A 21,194-nucleotide genomic window follows, 5' to 3' on the forward strand; every position below is an offset into this window, starting at 1 on the left:
TTCACAACAGTCCCTCAGAGCTGTATGAGAGGTTGTCTTACCCAGGGTTTAAGTCCTCAGTAAGTCTGTCAAGTAAAACATAATTCTCAACTTTTAGGTTGTGCATTTTTTTCAGTCGACAGCATTATGCCCTTAAGGTCCCTGTCCTCAAGAACCTACAGCCTAACCGAGAAAGATAATATGTAAACAAACAAATAAAAAAACAAAATTAAGTGAAATAGGTGCTCTAGTAGTAGTCTGTATAAGAGATATAGGGACTTAAAGCACTGATTTATTCTATCTGGGTGTCGGGTTGAATGAGAAAAGGTTTCAGAGGTGGCTCCATGAGAGAGGGGCTTATTTAAATTATTTTTGCATCTCTACCAGCTAACATCCCTCAATAAAAACCTGGTGACAGCCAGCCTCAAAGTTGGTACACTTAGAGGTCCTGACTCAACTGGCTTTTATTTTTACTCCACTTCAGAAACCCACTCCCAAGGCTGCACACTTGATCATGTTAACACTGGAACTGCCCCACCTCTGAATCCATTAACCCCAACATTCGTCTGTCTGATCACAGTCTTCAATCTCTCTACATCATTCACTATCACTTTTACCTCGTCAAGTCCTCCAGTCTCTTGGTGTCTCCATTTTACCTCAGTTCATCATTTTCCTTAACTATATTTTTCTCCTGTATTATTCTAAAATTTGCTGTATTTTTCTTTTTTTTGTATTTTGATGTATACTTCTATTCCTGCATTTATCATACAGCATTATAATTTATATGAAAATTTGTTTGCTTTCTCTATTAGATCATAACTTTCCTTAGAACAGTAACTGGATTCTTTTTCTCAGTCCTGCATCCTTAGCACCCAGAACAGAGCCTGGCCCATAATAATTGCTCAGTAAATGTTGGTGCAAGTGTTCTTGTCATTTTCACCACTATTTCCATGAGCTCTCCCAAGGCAGAACCTATATTTTACCTGAGCATTTCCCATAATTCCTACTGGAGTGCCTCACACATATCAGGGCCTCAGGGAGCATTTGTTGAATTGTAAAAGGTTGAAATGTTATTAGAAAATGTGTAAGACATATAAAAATACGTTCTCTTCTCTATTTTGGTATTATTATTTTAACAATCATTTAAGTTAACCAAATGGTTATGAGGCAAATGTAAACAATGTTCATCATGGCAGAGGCAAAATGATGTAATGGAAAGTCCTGGACAGAAGTCAGGAGGCCTGCATTTCAGTCTTGGCTCTGCCACTCATGATCTACAAATAACTATCTCTGAAAGCCTTAGTTTTCTCATTTATTAAAATAGGCTTTGACCAGAATTTGATTCTTGATCATCTGAGGTTCCCTAACTAACATGCTATGGCTCTTAAAATTTTTTTTAATTACAAAAGTGATACACTCTCAATATAAAAAATTGTACATGCCCTACTGAATTGTTTAAAGGAAAATTCCCACTCTCCACCCTATTTTCATAACTGTCCAGAGGTATCCTCTCTCAGCAGTTCCTTCTGTACCTTTAAGGCATTCTTCATGCATAAGCAAGTACAGTGCTAAGATTGCTGATTTTATTTACCAACTTGACAGTCCCATAAGTTCTAATGGAACCTTGACAAAATGAAAGAGAACGATAAGCACTTTGATAGCAGAAAGATAATTACTACTCAAAAGGCCAACAGTAGAAAAAAATTAAAACACAGATAGAAATAAATATTTAAAATTTGGTGTGTCACCCCACCTTGGTTGTGCAATGTAATGTGAATAAAAGGTATATGACACGATAAGAAACTTAAGGTGGGAAGAAACGTGGGAGGCATGGGAATTGTGGGGAAAGGAGAGAGAATGATACCAATGTCGCAACCACTGAAGGATGTAAAAAGGGTCCCCCCACCAAAAAAAAAAAAAAATCATAAAATTCTAAATGGTAAAATAGAAAACACAATTCTGAAATACATTATGAACTTAAGGATAGAGTCCACTGTAGAAGAGGAAGTAGTTGTTTTCCTATACTAAATCCAACCCAGAGACAAATGTAGATTAACACATGTCCTTGATTTTCTTGACAACAGCCTCCTTTGAAGATCGACATCTAAGTCCAATAAGGGTATCTGCATATTACAAGGCCAAAGGTGAAATAATTACATTTCTAACCAGTTCCCTCTGATGGTGTGGAAAATATATCACAGGATGATCATCATAAGAATTTTTTTAAAAGACAGTAAGAGAAAAATAGGTCATTGGGAAAGTAGGAAACTCGATTCCCAAGAATACTCTTGGGAAAAGTGCGATCTAATGGCTGGACTGTTAATTTCCCTTTCATCTAGTACCAGAGACTATTTAAACATTAAGGAAGATGTTAGGTAGAGAACCAAGCTTTAACTTCTGTAACCAGCTAAACGATATAGATTTTACCTAGACACATCCGCAGTTTTACCTTATGGTGTAAAGCAATACCACTCTAGACCTTAAAGAATGCTTATAGATAAGGACAGAAGCCTGGACAAGGATCCCTTTTCTGCAAGGCTAACTAACACGTTACTGAAATAAGTCCACTTTTAAAAACAGAATAAAAATACAATTCCATAATATATGTCACAAACCCAACAACATTTAACTATAAATTACCTAATGACAATTACAACATTAAAAAAATTAACACTTACAGTCTTATCTGGTATTTTTACAACCTAAATACAGTATGATGGGTAAAAACTAAAACTACAATTTAGAATTAATTTGTAAGAAGAGAAAATGATGAATTATTTTTATTCCATAATGTAATTTTAACACCATGGTACACAGTGTAAAGTCTGTCAAGAAGTTGAAAATTGTTAAAAGTCCAGGAATCGACCTGTAATGTCTTCATAAAAAAAAAAAAAAAAAAAAGATTAGTCAAGGATAAGTGAATTCTAGGACTATGAACTTTACCAAATCTACCTTGTCTCCAGACATTAAAAAACACAAACAGAAATAAGGAACTAAAATCATTCTGGTTTCCTGCACCCTTTAGGTTAGGAGGAACAATATTTCCTGACACCGGAAAATGGCAATTCAGTGGCTGAAGCTACGGTTTTCAAATGTGAGTAGAATATCATTGTAAGAACGTTGAAGATTCTTAAGAGAAGTTTTCATTACCTGACAGATCTACGTTAGTTAGAACATAGCATAAAACTAAATATATAAAGCAGTACGGCACTTCTCAAACTTTTCAACTTCAGAGTCCAAAAAATGTTATGACCTCTCTGTTTTATCTCATCACCTCTTTCTCGCTAAACCCAATGAAAACCTCCAAGCCCGCTGACACAAATTGGTTTAGGAAGCTGGATATCTGCAGTGGTCAATATAAGTCAAAGTGGCTTGTGTGCTACTTCCTGACTACAAAGTCTCAGCACTCAGTACATTCCATCTAAACTTCAAAGTGAAGAAATTATGTGGGAATCAGAAATCTCCATTCGACAGGATAGCCCCCCCAGATCTACCCAGCCTCACCCTGAGTGAGCTGAGCTACTCGAACCACTGTCTCTGTAAAATATAATTTTTTTAAAAGAATTTTGTGATACAGTATCTGAAGTCTTTGCAGGAAAGCCAGTAACTAAGATATAATCAATAACTACTCCTCATAACTGGCCTTAAAAGCAAACTGTAATAGTTGGAGCCCCAAAGCCAACTCTCCACTAAATTTTACAATTTAGGATTCTCCATGCTGGAAAATTGTTAAATTCTTTGATATTCATCCTTAACCAAAATACCCATTTCAATTCTAAGAAGACAAAAATGAGGAAGTCAAAACATACATCTACTTTCCTTCTTGCCATATACCTTCGCACACGCCAAATTACTATTGCAGAGATCCACTATGCTAACCATTATTCCAAAGGGTTCCTAAGCATCTCAAAAAGAGGTACCTTGGTTCCTGATGATTCTTCTATAATGGAAAAATGATCTCTCAGTATATTGTCATCCTGGACATATAAGCCAGTAATGGAAATATTTTGTTGTCTGTGTTTCTACTTACCCTCAGTAACATCCTGGGGGTTAGAAGTCCGGTCACTAGCTGGATCCAGTGCAACAGTCGCCAGTGAACTGGTGGCTCCAGACATCTCACTTATAGGCTCACTACGGCTTGTTTCAGGTACACTTTCCCGGGAGCTAAATCTTACCCGGGAACTGGATCGAGAACTGAGGTCCGGGCTGGTGTCTGACAAACCTGGAATGTCATCGATCTTTGTTGGTGTCACCATGAACCGAACTGAAGCCATCTTGGTGGTGTTTTCTGAAGGATGCATTTTTTTTTCCTTTATAAGGACAAAGAAAAAAGAAAAAACCCTGCAAAACCCTTCCTCCTACGCTAGCAATTTTGGTTGCAAAAATAGAAAAGATAACTTTAAAAAAAACCTCTCAATTACCTTGACTTACACCACACAAAAAGCCACTATATATAAGTATCCTTCTACTCAGAATTCAAGCCGCCTGTCCTAAAAAGTGCACTACCAGCAGCTGGAAAATATTTAAGAAAAAAAAAAAAAAAAACAGACAAACGATGCCAATCTCGCGTAACTTCGTTCCTTCAGAATGAAGAGCTATCTAGTTATCTCCCCTGGTCCAGGGATGCGGGCAGCCAGCCATGGTCTCAGAGAAGCAGGTGACGAAGCCTTTCTCTCCTCGACCTTAAGGTTTCTGCCGAGGTAGTTAGTCCCTTATCTGTAAATGTCCCACGGCTAGATGAGCAAAGTGCGCAGAGGCCCACCCTTATCAGGCGAATATAAACAGTATAGATCAGATTGCGAAACGGTGTACACCCGACCACCTGTTGTGTATCAGGTGAATACCCCACAGGTCTGGCTGGGAGGAGATGTGTGTAGAGCCACCCGATGTTTTTGAGGCCGATAATCCACTTGGGTCTGGTGGGAGAGGTGAGCATGCATAACGGGAAAAATATCTCACACTATGGATGGAGGAGAATGAGGAGACAAGGGTGAGGAGAGGAGGCTGCAGGGGCAAAGCGGATTCCTGCCTCCGAGAGGTCTGCGAGGGTGGCCCTCCCGCTCTTCTGGCAGAAAGGTCCCTGGGATCTGGGAGGCGCCGGCTAGCGGATCGAGACTCCGCGGACTGCAGTTCAGGGTCGTGGCAGGTAGCTGCTAGTCCATCGAGCCCCCGATCGGTTTGCTGGGTTTCTCCTGCGTGTGACAGGACGAGCCACCCCTTTGCCGGAGATGCTTTCCTCCCCTACCAGGGCCCCGGCGCAAGGTAGCCCCTCGCTGTTCTTCCTTCGGGTCCTAACAGAAGAGGAGACGGCCTCGCAGGCTGGCCCTGGCTGAGCAGGAGGGAGCGGCGAGGATGAGGGTAGGAGGAGGTCGCAGGTGCGGGATCCCGGCGCCAGCTGATGCGGATGCGCGCGCAGCTGTTGTTTACCAGCGGGTAACTGTTTCCGAGCCGCGGCGGGCGCAGGGGGGCTCGGGCTGCCGGGGAGGGACCCTCCTCCCCGGTCAGATGCCAGAGCAGCAGTTACGTGATCTCACCGCCCCCGGCCCCGGGCCCGGCGGGCTGTGCCGGCGCCGCCGCAGCCCCTCCCTTTCCTCCCCGCTCGTTCCTCATTCGAGGTTAACGGTCCGAAGAGAAGCCCGGGGGAGCGGTCGGAGGGCGGCACAGTCCCACGAGCGCCCGAAAGCCCCGCCCAGTCTCTGCAGCCCGTGAGGTGGCGGAGAGGGCTCCGCTCATGCGCTCGCCCGGCTCGCAGCTGCTGGCGGGCAAGGGGCGGGGCCGAGCGTGGGAGGCCCGGAGCACGACGGGAATTGTAGTTGGGGGTGGGGTCCTGAGCTGCCTGCATCCGAGAAAACAAACGCTTTTCGCTCTTGGTCCCGCTGTGTTGTGGTCCTGCTGTGTTGCACAAACTCATTCTAGAGGTGGAGGTATTTCAGGGAGCAGGCGATGCCCCTCAGACCCTCAAAAACCATCTCTCTTTACTAAGAGTGTCCCTGAAAATACCACTCACAATTTCTTTAAAAATTACAAACCTCTCAATACCATATATCTACAATATACGGTATATATTAGGTATGACCCTCATTGGAGTTTTTACGTAGTGGTCTATTATAAAGCATTGTATGCTCAAATTTATACATAGTTTGGGCTACTTTTTTTTTCTTGTCCTTTAAAAAAGTCCTGTTTTTTTTTTACAATGTATACATCTATCAAATCATCACAGTTGTACACCTTAAATATATACAATTTTGTAAATTTTACCTCAGTAAAACTGGAAAAAAAATGCTGTGTTCATTTTCTAGTCAGACTGAAAGCTCATTAAAGAAAGCGTCTTTAATTTTAGACCTGGAGAAGCCATTGAGATACTTTCTCTTGACTCCATTCAGTGTTTTCCCTACTACTGCCACCAGAATATTTTTCTTAGAATGTTTATTTAATGCATGAATAGAGGTGTTCAATAAATTTGACTCATCAATGTTTTGTTTGAAAATTATTTCCTAAACCTTTGATCAAGACATTAATTTTATTTTTTCATTGAAGTACAGTTGATTTACAATGCTGTACCAATCTCTGCTGTACAGCAAAGTGACTCAGTTATACACATAGAGACATTCTTTTTTTTATATTCTTTTCCATTATGGTTTATCACAGGATATTGAATATAGTTCCCTGTGCTATACCACAGGACCTTGTTATTTACCCAGACATTTAAATTCAACAATCTGGGCCCTGGATTTGCCTGGGTCCTTGCTCGGCACAAGTGGAAATGTTTAAGATCATCCCTAGTAATAGATCACAACTGTATTTAAGACGTGAGCCAGGAAATTCCCTTTTATCAAATGACACACAAAGTCCAATGTCCGGTTTAAAAGATCCAGGTAACAGAATGGAGACTAAATTCCTATTTAAAATGTAAATCTCCTCAAAGCTTGATTCTTTATAAAGCCTGTGATTATTCATTCAGGCTTAACAGCTTTCTTACTTGAGGAAGGAAGAAATTTACCTCCCTGAGGGATCAGTTTTCTCCTCAGGCATGCCTGCTGTTCATTCAAATCTTACAGACTTTCCCTTCATTAAAAAAAAAATCCTGGATTTCTACAACATCGAATTTTGTTTCATACCACAGTGTATTTTCATTCACTTTATACTATACTTCTTAAAACTCTTCTCCCATTTCTGAGCACATCTCACAATGTGCTCAGACCTAGGAGATCTCTTAAGGAAAAAAATCTTCGGTATATTCACACCAATTTGCCTTTCCATTACAGTCTACACAGTAAGTAGCATGGAAAATGCTAATCCTTTTTTGGTGGGGGGGTAACTTATAAAGACAGAATCCCAGTCAACATTTTAAAAAAATGATAGTATTCGTTTACTGACTTTGGTTCTTTTCTTTTTTGTTGGCCATGCCAGATCTTAGCTCTCCAACCAGGGATCGAACCTGAGCCCCCCAACAGTGGAAGCTCAGAGTCCTAACCACTGGACCGCCAGGGAACTCCCCTGACTTTAGTTCTTAAAAAAACTTCCATAGCAGATACTTTTCCTAGTCATTTGCAGAATTTCTAACATTTCTTCGATCATTAACCCCTAATAGGATAGGACGACTCTTTAAAATCCCTCAGATTCTATGCTAAGAACCTTGTTCAGTGAACAGGCTAAGAAATAAAAAATTGCTTGACAGGAAATAATTATCTCATTTCACCATTCTCATAAATTTAAGTAACTGATTGAAAATCATGTCTTCTATTAACTATGACCCAAGTCTAGAGATTTTTTTTTCTCAGCAGTCAACAACTATCCTGAACTTTTCTGCTGGGACAGTCAGACATCAGAGTCCATGAGAAACATATTTACTCCTTTCCAGGGCCAGTCTTGATAAATCAAATTTGTGCTGATTTAAGTTACATCTGCTTCTGGAGTCTAGAATCTTTGATATTGTAGAAAAAGAAGATTGTATCATTGGAATGCAAACTTCACAAAGCAATTTTAAAATCAGTGGCACTAAGCAAACTTTCAAATTCAATGTCAAAGGCCATGAATGAGAAGATTGGGAAATACTGAGTTGATTAACTTGATAAGGAAAGGAAGAAGCTAGCATTTCTTGAATGCCTGTATACGATATTTTGCATCATCCCTCTAATATGAAGTAATTGGATTAAAAATTTATGGTTTCCCCATGATAGAAGCTCAAGTCCTAAGAAATCTTCCAGGATTAAAAAAAAAAAAAAAAAAAAAATTAACCCCCAAGAGTAGCTTGAAAAACAACAAAAATCCCTGCTTGAATCTCTCATACCTCATCTTCTAAATTAAAATCCATGTAGAGTTCCACATACCAGCTAGCTACCAGAAAGAATATAAAGTTAGGTGTATGTAAGAAGAGAGAACTAAAAGCCTGGGAATATTTCCAGAGGGGCGGTAAATATGCATAAAGGCATTCCTATTCACAATGGTTGGACAAACACTGTAGGTACATTAAGATCCACCACTGAACCCTATCAATTTTAGAGTTAGAAGAGAAATTAGAAATGATGAGAAGAATGGAACTAAACAGGTTGACTTTCTCAAAGGTATACAGAGAGGGGAGAATCCTGGTCTCCTGGCTTCCAATTCAATGCCTTTTCTCTACAATATAGCTGCTGTTATTTTTCAAGCAACTCTTCCATTTTCAGTCAAATGTCATTTCAAGGGACAAAAAAATTACTTAAGTGACCACACGGGTATTTTTCAGTGGATGCTGACAGCTGCACAGGAGTCTTTCTCAAGCTCTCTTCCCCATCCCCAGCACGCTTCTAAGACTCTAAGCACAGCACCGCTCCTGCTACAGAAGCCACCGAAGTTTCTCTTCCAAGTGGTCTTTTGCACCCCTGGGGCACTCTTCCCACTCATCTCCCTCGTTTTCGTTTTTAAACCACTCCTTTCTTCCCACAACATACAAAATAAGAGCTCTTTCAAATCATTTTAATAACCTGGCAGTGATTCAGAGTATGAAAAGAAGATTCAAACATCTTCCCTTTAAAGGGGATGCTACCATGATGGCCTCACCACAAGCATGATCAAAGGCAAGGATGAGACCGGATGCAAGGATCAAGGGTCGCAGCAAGACTTCAAGGCTCACAGATGGAAGAGCTTGATTTCAGAAAGTCTCTTGAGGGCTAGCAGGCGGCAGAAGAGACGTGAAATTTCAAGAGATCCTCAGAGGACGGGGCGCGGTTGCTGGGTCATGAGCACCTTGAAGCGTTTCTTGATGGTGACTCGGTGTCGAGAGTATTTGTCGTCTGGGGAGAACCGAGCAGGGTGGGCCGAGCAGGTCTGCTGTCCCATAGGGTCAAGCTTCTGCTCGAGAAGGAAAGAGAGAACATAATCTCAGTACTGGAGTCGTGGGAAAACCCAATCACTGGCGTCGTGAGGGAAATGGAGGCTGGGATGGGGAGGAGGCCGCGCGAAGAGGGTAAACATTAAGACAGGAGACGCGACTGCTCAGATCAAGAAGCCACACACTCCTGCTTCTACCACGCCTCGCTTCTGGACTGGCTCGTCTCGACCGTTCCTCCCAAAGACATTTCTCCCCATGCCCATATACAACCTGTTTCCTCCTCTCACCTTCAGCGTGTAGACCCGGTATCCCTGCTCGTTGAGGTAATACTGGAGAAACATGACCACACGTGAGCGTGAACAGAAGCGTGAGCTTCCCATTCAGTCTGCAGCGCCTCTTAACTGAAGGCCTCACGTGTCAATTTCCTTCCTGTATAGCCGGGAAGTCTCGCTCTCAAAGCACGCCGGGAAATGTAGTCCAGTTTATACCTTTCTCCAGCTGGCCAGAAGGGGAGCGCACTAGCGCAGGACTTGGCCAGCTGCAACCCAGTCGCAACCTTGCGGGCGTTCTGAGACACGTGGAGTGTGCCCACTGTGTGCCAGGCACTTCTAAGCATTGGAGGGGGGTAGGGATGGATACAGATTGAACATTAATGAATAGAATCCTGTCTTTATCTCAAAATTCACACCCATTTCAGAGGCAATGGGTTTCTAGCACCTGGAGAAACCAAGGCTGCAGGATCCAGAGCCCCTTTTACCTCAGGGAAGAAAGAAGGCTTTCTTCCCTCCCCGATTTTACATCCGGTTCCCTCGCCCTATTTCAAAGTATTGGCGGTAAAGAGTGCATGATGGGTATTCAATATTCTGTACAGCGAAGAAAGCGTGAAGTTATTTTATGAAACTCCTCAAGTATGTTTTAGCGGTCGACCTAAGATTCAAACTCAGGTCTCTACCACAAATTCAACGCTCTTTCTTAATAGTGGTGAGTAGCTAATAATAGCATAATAAGATGCACCTCCTAGAGGTATTGCGAATTTTTAAAAGAACGTACAATTTCTCCTTATAGGACTCTAGTTTAAAGAAATGAAAATTGGAACCCAGATATCATTAGAAAGGTGATCGTTACCGTATTATTTAGAACGGCAAAAACATTGTAACATATATTAATTTTTTACCAGAAAAACCTGAAAGCTTTTTTTTTTTTTTTTAAGAGTATAGTTTCTGTTTACTTGTAGTTGCATAAAATACCTCTGCAAGGATTCAGAAAAAATCTGGTTTCCTCTGGGATAAAGAACTCGGTTCCAGAGGAAAGGAGTGGAGGGAGACTTGCTGTGTATGCCATTTTGCATAGTTTGACTTTTGAACCGTGCTGATGTATTATTACCCGTTTAAAAAATTAAAATTATTTAACAAAAATTTAAAACAACAAAAATAATTTAACAGACGAAAAGAAGGACAGTTTGGTCTTGAAATTTTGGGCTGAATGGCAGTTTTTGATAGAGTGGGAGGCTTTACAGCCAAGGGTAAGGCTAAGCCTTCTGTGGACTGCAGAGCTGATGGTAGTGGTTTATTTGGAAACTGCAGGACAGCTTTCCAAGGAAATGATATGCATACAGTAATTCAACACCCTTGATCTTCTGAGACAACCCTAATTTCAAGCATTCTGTTCCCTTGATCCTTAAATATACAGGCTAGGTACTCCGAATTTGGTTTAGAAAATACAGCCAACATTGAATTGTCAAGAGTTCGCTACAACCTGCTATTAATAGGAATTCAGGTACCAGAACTGGGTGTAATTGAAAGGCACAAAACTAGATATATTGGTAAAGAATTGTATAGGGAACACGGATGTAAAACTATGCAGTTGGGAATCTGAGAAAGAATTTGCAAGTTGTCCTAAAGAGATACACAACAATTGGGTTGCCATATTCTGGTTTGGAGGGAATTCCTGGTTACTGCCTACGTACCAGAGCCCTTCATGGAATATCTCCCTAACCTCACCCTATATTCCCCCTCCCCTCCCCCACTGCAGAATGCCTTGAGTCCTAGATTCTAGTTCTGTTTTGATCTGATCTTTACCCTCCCTTCCTTGGATCCTGTGTATCTACCGGAGCCAGGTTACTCTCTGGGTCCTGGACCTGACTGTCTCATTCTGGAGGCTTCCAGACAGCCACGGTTAGTGCCCAAACCTGAGAGGATGTCTTCAGATGGAGGTGAGTCTGCAGGTGGGGGGAAGGTCCCTGCTACCTGCTTCCTCCTTGGAGATTCAAAACTTGACATTTTACGTGGGGACCAGCTCTCTGGGCTGACCTAGAGGGATGTGAGAGCACTAGACCCCATCAAAGGCATCACACTTGGGGAGGCTGGGGAAGGAGATTGTGCCATTAAGACTATGGGTTGGGGAAGGAAGAGGGCCTCCTGGGTGGCAGATCAAAGTGTCTCAGAGGAAAGTGCTGAGTAGAGAGAAAGGATGGTAGTTAGCAACTTGCTTCTCTGGAAGAGGGATTCCTTCAACATGTGTTTGTGTGGCACGGGCAGGGGTGTGTGGTACGAAGGACACGGGGTTTGAAAGGGAAGACCCAAGTTCTGGTGTCTTCTTTAGGCAATTGGAGGCTGCTCTAGAATTTTGCCCTGAGAACTGAGCTGGGGCTGCTCTTGCTCTTATTGGGTGGGGGGGAGTGGAAGCATTGGCTAGAAAACTGTTCAGTGGGGTCATCTGTTGCCAAGTCTGTAGAGAAATGTCCTCTCGGAAGCTAGACCAGAAGGTACTGTAAGTGCCTCTGCTTAGAGCCTCTTGGCTCCTTCCAGCCCCAGCGAGGCTAGTTCTAGTTCAGGGAGCAGTTTTCCTTGCTTTCCCAGGGCCAGGGGAAGTGGGTCACTCCAGCAGGGATGAGAACTGGGGCTTCCCTGAGATGCTGTGTCTTTCTACCTTTTGTGGAACTCAGGCCTTCAGACCCATTTCACTGTGTTCCGTACTTCGGGGAGTATTCCTGGCCCTCTGCTCTGTGGTTGAGGTGAAGAGTTCGCTCGTGTTCCATGTCTCCTTCATGATCAGGAAGCAGCGGAAGCTGAATGTTGTTAGTTTGCCAGTGGAATATTCTTTATAAGAGGGGGAGGAGAGTAGCATGAAATTAGGCAGATGATCTTCTATTACTATTATTAAAAGTCCTAGAAGACACACATCCTAATTAATTAAGTACACGTTTTATGTATTTATCCCTGGTCTCTTTGTCTAGAGTCCACATAGCCCCTGAACTGTGTTTCAGACTTCATTGTCAGTGCCTTGTTCAAAAGTGGACCCTAAATTTCTTTTTTTTTTTAAATTTATTTATTTATTTATTTATGGCTGTGTTGGGTCTTCGTTTCTGTGCGAGGGCTTTCTCTAGTTGCGGCAAGCGGGGGCCACTCTTCATCGCGATGCACAGGCCTCTCACTATCGCAGCCTCTCTTGTTGCGGAGCACAGGCTCCAGACGCGCAGGCTCAGTAATTGTGGCTCACGGGCCTAGTTGCCATTGGCAGGCAGATTCTCAACCACGGTGCCACCAGGGAAACCCTAAATTTCTGATATTAGGAGTTCCAAGCAGAAGGATCACAGATAACGTTTTAATAGGTCCCGCATCTCCTTAAAGCTCTGGAAACCTCCCTCCCCATACCGCCTTCCCCTTACCCATTTCCTGGCTCTTATCTCTAGTCATTCCTGGCTGTTATGTAACAAAATTTCTGGGAGCAAAACATCTAATCCACACACACCCCCTCCTGGGAACAGTGCTTCTGCGCCTGGTGGCAGGGACCACAGAGCAGCTGGGAGCAGGATCCAGGTGGTGTGAGGGTGTTTGGAATGTACCCGTATACTGGGTGGCATGTGTTATGGGGTATGAACTCGTGGGCCCAAGGGTCCTTGCAGCTTGCTTCCCTAGCGCACTAATTCTCAGCAGGGAGTAAGGGACATCAGAAACACTTGGGGGACATTCGCAAACTATACATGTTCCCCCTCCCTCACCTGTTGAGAATCAGTGCTCTGATTCTTCAGGGACTAGAGTGGAACTCAGATGACCTAGCTTCTGGTCTCCTCTTCTCCTACTCCAGCCCCTCTTTTTCTTTATCTCTGCAGCATCTCCATTGCCAGGACCGGACATGACCATGAAACCTGGCGCTGCCCTGTCTCCTTTCACTGCACTTCCCTTCCCCCAGCCTGCTCCTGGCCCACCAGACCAACTACCCTGGGAGCCGCCCTCACAGCCCCCTGTGCCTTCAGCACTCTCTCCAGGCAACACTCTGGTGCTCTCTGCTTTCCCCAGCCCGTTGTTGGTGACAGGGGACGCGGGCCCTGGCCCCAGTGAAGCTGGAGCTGGCAAGGTCATTGTCAAAGTCAAGACAGAAGGAGGGCCAGCTGAGCCCTCCCAAACTCAGAACTTTATCCTTACTCAGGCCACCCTCAATTGGACTGCCTCAGGCTCTCCCTGCGGGGACCCTGAGAGTCCTGCCCCCGGATTCCTGACAGCCTCTAATGTGAAGACCCTTCTGCCCACGAAGGCAGTTGGGGTGAGCCAGGAGGGCCTCCCAGGCCTTCCTACTCAGGCTCCACTACCAGCTGCCCAACTGGCCCCCATCATGCCCCCGGAAAAGGCTTCGCCAGGGCTGCATGGGGCAACTGGGGAAGGAGGTCCTGCGGCTGCCCAATCCAAGCCCTCACTGGATGACCTCTCTTATACCTCCAAGGGTGTTTATGAGAATTTCCGATGCTGGCAGCGCTACAAAGCCTTGGCAAGGAGGCACTTATCCCAAAGTCCTGATGCAGAGGCCCTTTCCTGCTTTCTTATGTAAGTGGAGAGACCTGAGATTCATTATTCTAGGGGCTTTTAAATAAGGAGGATTTGGGGATGGACAAAAGAGGTTAGGCTATTTAGGAATACTTGAGGGCAGGTGATGAGGGTGCTGGAGATGCTATGATAATGAAAATAATAACGACGACGACGACAACAATGATAACAAGCCTCTTTACCCACGTGCCAGATGATAACAAGCTTTCAGGTGTCTTCTCTCAAGTGATCTTCACAACCCTGTGAGTTCAGGCAGGCATTTTTATGGTCATCCTCATTTATGGATGAGAAGACTGGAGCTCAGAGCAGTGATTGGAACTTGGGTCTCTGATACCGAGTGCCAGGGCCCTCCCGTTCTATTTTACTACCTTTTGACATGGAGTTGAGCTGTCCAAACCAGCCAGGATGAGGAGCGCTGGGAGTGGGGGATGGTGTGCGGCTGGGCTGAGGAGCTTGTGTGCCACCCTGTCTACTGCCCCATGTTTTTTTGGTTTTGCTTTTTTGGCCACGCTTCCCGGCTTGCGGGATCTTATTTTCTCAATCAGGGATCGAACCCGGGCCCTCGGCAGTGAAAGCTGCAAGTCCTAACCACTGGACTGCCAGAGAATTCCCCACACTGCCCCCTGTTTTATTCAGGAGAATTCAAGTTGAAATAGGTAGGTGGTAGAGCTTGCTTAGTGGTCAAGGACCAAGGCCCCACCACTCACTAGATTTGTCATCCTGGGCCCTGGCATTTACTATCTTTGCCCTCAGTTTTCTCATCTAGAAAGGGGATGATTATCCCTACCTCAGAGGGTTGCTGAAAAGATGAAATGAGTTAATGTATGTGAAGTGCTCAGCAGAGTGCCTGGCACAGAGAATGCTTCATTAAATGGCAGCTGCTCTTGTGGTTGTTATTGTTATTATTATAAAAAGGCAATCTAGAAGAGGAGAAGAACTCACAAAAGGCCAAAATGTCTGTGTGAGCGGATGCTTGACCTGGGAGCCCAGGGTCATGGGCTGTTATGTTTATAAAGCAAAGTCATTGACCATCTGGGGAATTTTCTTCCCACCAAGACCCGCTGTCTCTCTCAACTGCACTGTACTCTCAGCATTTTGTGTAAACCACCATATAACGCATGCCACATCTTACTGGACTTAAAAAAAAAAACTGTACATGTTGTTCCTCCAGTGGCTGAACCCCTAAAGGAATCCCCCTTTCCGTCCTGACTCTGGAGTGAATAAATCAATAGGCTCCCCCACAGTCCTTGGTGTAGATCACCGTACTGACTTCCCGCTTTCTGCAGACAGCTCTGGGTTCTCTCTTGGAGGCTGGCAGGCTGAATTTCTAACTCCTGGCCTATTTCTGCTCCCCACGTTCAGGGGCTCTGGGCAGGGTCTCCCCCAAAGTGCAGTCCAGACCCTCTGCCACAGTCACCCGGGAGGCTGGTGAGATGCTCAGAACTGGGATTCCGGGGCGCTGGAATCCATGGTTATAACAAGCTTCCCCAGGTGATTCTAGGCACAATAATGATTGAGGACTCATGGGAAGTCAGAAAGGCAAAATGCATCACAAAGAGCTCAAAGAGTATTGATATTTGACTGTGACGGGTATCCCAGAGGCAAAAAAACACTTAAAAACCAACAAATAAAAACACCACACAGCCTTTAATTAGATTCATTTGGGTTAGGGAGTGCCTTTTTAAAAATGTAAGAGCCATTGGGCAGGGTTCAGCTTACTTTACAATGAATCCCATTAATTGAATAACATGAGCGCTTTCTTCCTTGTGTTTTGTTGAGGACAGCACTGTGAGAATTCAGGGTAGTTGATTTTAAAGGGTGGGGAGATGAACCCTCTGATTTTGTGCGAGGTTTGTAAATTTCAGTGGGAAGAAAGGCCAGTGTGGTGAATGGATGGATGTGAGATTGGGGGTCTGGGATCTAATCAGCAGTGGGATGTGACAGGGACTGTGGGGCATGTTTGATCTGATGAGGGGCTGGGGGTGTGCACTGAGGTGGGTGTCAGGGCAGGTGGGAGAGGGGGTACACTTGTAGACTGTGACTGACCCAATGGGGGTTTTAGCCCAGTGCTTCAGTCCCTGGTCCGGCGGAAGCCCACTATGACCGTGGAGGAGGGACTGCCAAGGGCTGTGCAGGAGTGGGAGCGTACCAGCAACTTTGACCGGATGATCTTTTATGAGATGGCAGAAAAGTGAGTCCCACCAACCCTCATCCTCCCGAGGGGGGCTGCGGGGCTGAGGGGTGGGAGCAGGTAAGAGAGGCTTGGGTCTGGGCTGTGGGTGGTTACTATAAGGGATGCTGGAGGAGAGGTGTAGACTAGCATAGGGTCTCCTAGATCCTCGCTGCTTCTTCCACCATCTTGACTCTTGGGCTTTTCTATCCTATCTCCTCTTGGAAGCTCTCCCTTCTCCAGATCTTGAGTTGTATAGGGGCCTTGATATTGAAGCTCTTAGGATGGGATTGGAGCCTGGTTGTTGTAAAAAGTCCATGCTGAAGGGAACCTAGCAATGAGGAGGTAAGCCCTACTAGGCAGGTTCTTTCCTGTCTCACTGACCGGGTGGCAAGTGACTACTGATGCAGACCTTGGGGCCACCACTCCTCTGGAAATAGTTTAGCCCGTCATCTTAGGGAGGGGCTGGTTCTTGAAGAGGTTTGTCAGGGCAATCCTGGATGCCCAGAGTGGTCTTCTGGCTCATATCCCCCATTTCTCCATGATAATCTCCTCAGTTAAAAAAGTAACTCAGGAAAATGAACCCTTTCCTCCAAGCTTAACTGTAACTTTCTCCCCCAAATCTTCTGGACCCATACCTCCTAGATTTACCCTTCCAGGACCCCAGTCCCAGCATCAGGACTCCTGGCTCTCAGCGCTGCTTCCTGGTGGGAACTGCCTTAAATTGCAACCCAGGCCCTGCTTTGGGACTTCAGGCATTCTTTATGGTTGTAGGCAGGGGCAGAGGAGGCCTTGAGGAGTGGCCCACGTGTGGGATCTTGCCAGGTTGTGGCATAGGCCTGACTGAATTCAACAAACCTGTATTAATCGCTGCTGTATACCCTCACCGATGCTGGGTGAGATAGCATATGAAAAAGCCATGGCTCTGTCCTGTGAAGCTTACAAGCTCTAGGTTGTTTTCTTAATAAGCTTCCTAAGTGACGACTGCAGGTAGGGGGGCTATGTGGAGACCTTGTGAGGTTTCCCCAAAACTGTTACTCGGCCTTCTGTGAGCAGATACCCTGGGGTCTTGTGTCTGGGTTTCGAATGGATCTTGGTCTTCTCAGCACTGCCTGGGTCTTCTGCACCCTCTGCACCCTCTGCAGGTTCATGGAGTTTGAGGCCACGGAGGAGATGCAGGTTCAGAACACACAGCTGATGAATGGGTCCCAGGGCGTGCCTCCTGCAGCCCCTCTGAAGCTTGATCCTCCAGGGCCCCCAGCCCCCGAGGTTTGCCAGCAGGCAGGTAAGGCCGCCCAATTCCAACAGGAGCCGTGGGCCAGCAGCTCAAAGGGAGGTGTGCAGAAACCAGTCACAGATCAGGGGAGGCATTGCCTGTGCTTCTACCAGTTTCCCTCCAGGCAGGGGCATTTGATGTTCCAAACAGGACATACATAGGAAGCTGAGTTCTCAGGTTCCCTTTGTCCCAAACTAGGTATTGATCTTGGCTAAGTAAACCAACTACTCTCTCTCAGAGACTGTAATTGAGGCACATGATACCTCATCTGCCTGAGAAATGGGGGCTGGATCAGGGGGCTCTTTGAAGTTTCAGGGGTTCTGAGATTCCTCATCCAGATTCTCTCTCAGACCCTCCAGCTCCTAAATATCCTCCCCTGGCTGGTACTGTGTCAGGTCGGCCTGCTCCAGTCTGGAACCGTCTCCACGTGCCCAGGTTGCCGTTACAAATGGGGGCGAGAGGCAGAAGCCGAGGCCTTGGTGCCGCTTCCCATTTCTCCTTTCTGCTTCACCCCTCAGTGTACATTCCCAAGAAGGCAGCCTCCAAGGCACGGGTGCCCCGCCGGCGGCAGCACAAGACCCGGAGGCCTCCGGCTCCTGAGGCCCCCAAGGAGATCCCACCGGAGGCGGTGAAGGAGTACACCGACATCATGGAAGGGCTGGTGGCGAGCCACTTGGCCACTGAGGACTCGGATGGAAAACAGGAAGAGGAAGAGCAGCAGAGGCAGGAGGAAGGGATGTATCCAGATGCGGGTCTCCTGAGTTACATCAATGAGCTGTGTTCTCAGGAGGCCTTTGTCTCCAAGGTGGGCTGGCCCTGGGTGTCTGGTTTCTAGCAGATCCTGGGGTGGGAACTCCAGGGAATCAAAAGATCTAGGGTTCTGCCCGAGGCAGTGGGTGACTCGACTGTCTTCCGTGCCGAGGAATATGTGTGCATGGGCGCACACACGTGGATGTGTGTAGCTGGTGTTTTCTAAAAGCCCAGGGAGAGGGTGGTGAGTAGGGGGGGGGTGCATAGCTGCTTCTCTAGAGCCTCTTGGTTCCCGTTATCTCCTGTCAAGAACTCCCATCACTTTTCCTTCCATTTCCCCAGGTGGAGGCCGTCATTCACCCTCAATTTTTGGCAGATCTGCTGTCCCCAGAACAACAGAGGGATCCCTTGGCCTTAACTGAGGAGCTGGAAGAAGAAGAAGGCCTCGGTCTTGTCCAGGTAAACCTGGGAGGTAAAGAATATCAGAATGAGAGGCTCCCATGGCTTCACCTAACCCTACACTGTCTTGGATGGTATGGCACCTAGAGAAAAACAGCTTCAGCAGTCAGCTTTGGGTGCAGAACCAGTAGGCAAGGGACCGTGGAAACGGGAAGCGTAAGGGCTCAAAGCGTGGGAATAAGACCCAAGAAGGTGGAAAAAAAGAGCTGTGGTTATCTGGCTTTGATGCCGTTACTTAAGCCACTTGCTTGCGTTCCCTGCCCTGCCCAAGTACCATCTCCTCAACACCCAGCCCGCCACCCCTTCTCACAACCACATATAGAACGATATTTGTCCATTCTCCTTCTAGCTGGTCCAGAAGCGACTCCTGGCCTTGGAAGAGGAGGAGGACGCAGAGCTACCTCCAAGTTGCAGTGGAGCTCTATTGGACTCAAGTCCTTCTGTTTCTGATGAGGATGAAGATGGGGGTGGGCGGCTTCAGCCCTCACCTGGGCTTTGGGTGGCTGGGGGCACCGTCCCCCTTGGAAAGTCTGCTTCTCCAGGCAAGTGGGCAAGAGAAGTGCCTGGTGGGCAGAAGCAGGACTTAGATGGCCTGAGGGGGATGTGCAGGGATGGGGACACTCTGCCATCCCCCAGTGGCTGGGACCTGCAGCTAGAACTTGCAGCTCCACAGGGAACTCAAGGGCCCTTGGGTATAGAGAGAGGAGGGTCTGGGAAGGTTACAAACCAGATAGCCCCACTTCAGGATGACCACCTGGGAGGCGCTGAGTCCCCTGGGTGCTCCCTGGTGGGTGATAGGACCTCCGAGGCTCTGCCCCTTTGCTGGCAGGAAGGCCCCCAGCTCGAGATAGTTTCCAGTTTGGATGCTGGACTTGCAGAGCTGGCCCCTCTGCAAGGACAGGGGTCAGAAAAGCAGGCCCTGGGGGTGCAGACTGAACAACAGATGGGGGGTCTTGGAGTGGCTCCTCAGGAGACGGAGCCATTAGCAGTGCCCCAGGAAGGCTCTTCAGGGGCCATGTGGGGAGATGACAGAGGTCCTCCCACGGTTCAGAGTTACGACCAGAACCCTTCCCCTAGAGCAGCTGGGGATAGGGACGGGGACGGGGCCTCCCTCAGTCCAGGAGTTTGGCTCAGCACTGAGATGGATGCCTTTGGCTTGGAGTTGCCCTTACAGATCGAGGAGGTCATAGAGAACTTCCATGATTGGGAATGTGTAACTGAGCACCAGCAGGGCGGCCAGGCATTGGGCTCCAGAAGCAACATTTCTCTGGGTCCCGGAGAAAGCACAGCACCTGGGGATGTGGGAAGCAGCATAGTTAGCTGTGGAGGCACAGATGCCACAGCGGCCCTAGAAAAGAGAAACTATTGCAGCTTGTCAGGACCTCTGAGGGCCAACAGCCCGGCCTCAAGCCTTAAAGAAAATAGAGAGCAGAGCCCTGAGACTCTACGGGATCCCAAGCATCTGTGGGTTGAAGGTTGCCCCCCGTTGCTAGAAAGCAGAAATGGTGCCTCTGCACTGGGGGCTTCTGAAGAAACCCTCCTGCCTGCAAGTCAAGGCAACATCCTTATCCTGGGGACCCAGGATACCTCCTCCTTCCCTGAGGCCAGCCCGGAGGCAGGGAGTGGAGGCAATTCCATTTCTCCCCTGGTGGAAGCCACAGAGCAGGTCAACATACTAGATGTTAGGGATGCCGGTGGCCTCCAGCTAGGGGTCAGTAAGGATACCTGCCCACTAAGTTTTAATTCTTATGACCCCCAAGGAGAAGGCAGGGAGGATACTGATTTCTCTGAGCCTAAAGACCTTGCTCCCTTACCAGGGGACCCAGAGTCTTATGCACACGGGACACCCAAATCAGCAGCTCCTCTCCAGGGCCTTAGAAGCACTTCCCCTAGATTAGTTCTGAGAGAAGCCTCTCCTGTCAAAGAAACATGCAGCTCAGCAGATGGGGCCAAAGGCAAGGAGGAGGAGGAGGAGGAAGAGGAGGAGGAGGAGGAGGAACTCTCCAACTTGGCCCACCTCTTGGCCTCTAAACTTAGCCTCTCACCAAGGGGGCCTCCCCTCAGTTTTCGCCCTGCCTCAGGCCTGTTCTCCTCAGGGGGTCAGGGGACCCAGAGGGCACCCCACTCCCTCGTTCCTGAGGCAAGAGGCCTCAGCCAGCCTCCGTATCCTGTTGCCAAGTCTGGGAAGCCAGCTCTAGTTGGAGGCCCAGCCCCTGCTGAAAAGAGGCCCTTCCAGGGAGCTGAACTTGGGGCACCTGGGAAGAAACCCCTGCCTCTGGGAGCGGTTCGGGCCTCAAAGCCTCGTAAAAGGCATGATAGTTTCCTCACAGGCAAGAGGAAGAAACGACGTCGTACCCAGTAGGGGCAGTGGGACCATCCTGTCCCACCTGCCAATCCCTGCAGGTGGGGGGCCCAGAGTAGATCTCACTC

At 46.8% G+C, this 21,194-nt stretch overlaps 3 protein-coding genes across 5 annotated transcripts in view; 1 reads left to right on the forward strand and 2 right to left on the reverse strand.

The window, feature by feature from the left end:
• SLC12A6 (solute carrier family 12 member 6) overlaps nucleotides 1–5,657 on the reverse strand; it is an 89,007-nt gene extending 83,350 nt beyond the window's left edge. Inside the window, exons 1-2 of one of the 3 annotated variants that reach the window (XM_007180455.2) lie at nucleotides 4,939–5,657; nucleotides 4,010–4,289 (exon numbers count right to left, since the gene is read on the reverse strand). In XM_007180455.2, the coding sequence (XP_007180517.1) occupies nucleotides 4,010–4,280 (271 nt within the window). In that variant the 5' untranslated portion in view covers nucleotides 4,281–4,289; nucleotides 4,939–5,657. Of the gene's footprint in view, nucleotides 1–4,009 lie in introns of all 3 variants that reach the window. The other 2 variants (XM_057542891.1, XM_007180456.2) reach the window with 2 other exon arrangements.
• A 3,263-nt stretch (nucleotides 5,658–8,920) lies between these two features.
• On the reverse strand, nucleotides 8,921–9,717 carry NOP10 (NOP10 ribonucleoprotein). Its single transcript, XM_007180460.2, has 2 exons — nucleotides 9,577–9,717; nucleotides 8,921–9,309 (listed from the first exon to the last, which is right to left on the reverse strand). Exons 1-2 carry the CDS (start codon nucleotides 9,667–9,669, stop codon nucleotides 9,169–9,171), a joined length of 234 nt encoding a protein of 77 aa, XP_007180522.1. The 5' UTR covers nucleotides 9,670–9,717; the 3' UTR covers nucleotides 8,921–9,168.
• A 450-nt stretch (nucleotides 9,718–10,167) lies between these two features.
• Nucleotides 10,168–21,194, forward strand: NUTM1 (NUT midline carcinoma family member 1). The gene is made up of 8 exons (XM_007180461.3): nucleotides 10,168–10,270; nucleotides 11,406–11,501; nucleotides 13,401–14,109; nucleotides 16,172–16,300; nucleotides 17,425–17,564; nucleotides 18,074–18,360; nucleotides 18,648–18,764; nucleotides 19,114–21,194. The coding sequence occupies exons 2-8, from the start codon at nucleotides 11,486–11,488 to the stop codon at nucleotides 21,124–21,126; spliced, it is 3,411 nt and encodes a 1,136-aa protein (XP_007180523.2). The 5' UTR covers nucleotides 10,168–10,270; nucleotides 11,406–11,485; the 3' UTR covers nucleotides 21,127–21,194.

The sequence above is a fragment of the Balaenoptera acutorostrata genome, chromosome 3, assembly GCF_949987535.1.
Source record: "Balaenoptera acutorostrata chromosome 3, mBalAcu1.1, whole genome shotgun sequence".
Taxonomy (NCBI): domain Eukaryota; kingdom Metazoa; phylum Chordata; class Mammalia; order Artiodactyla; family Balaenopteridae; genus Balaenoptera; species Balaenoptera acutorostrata.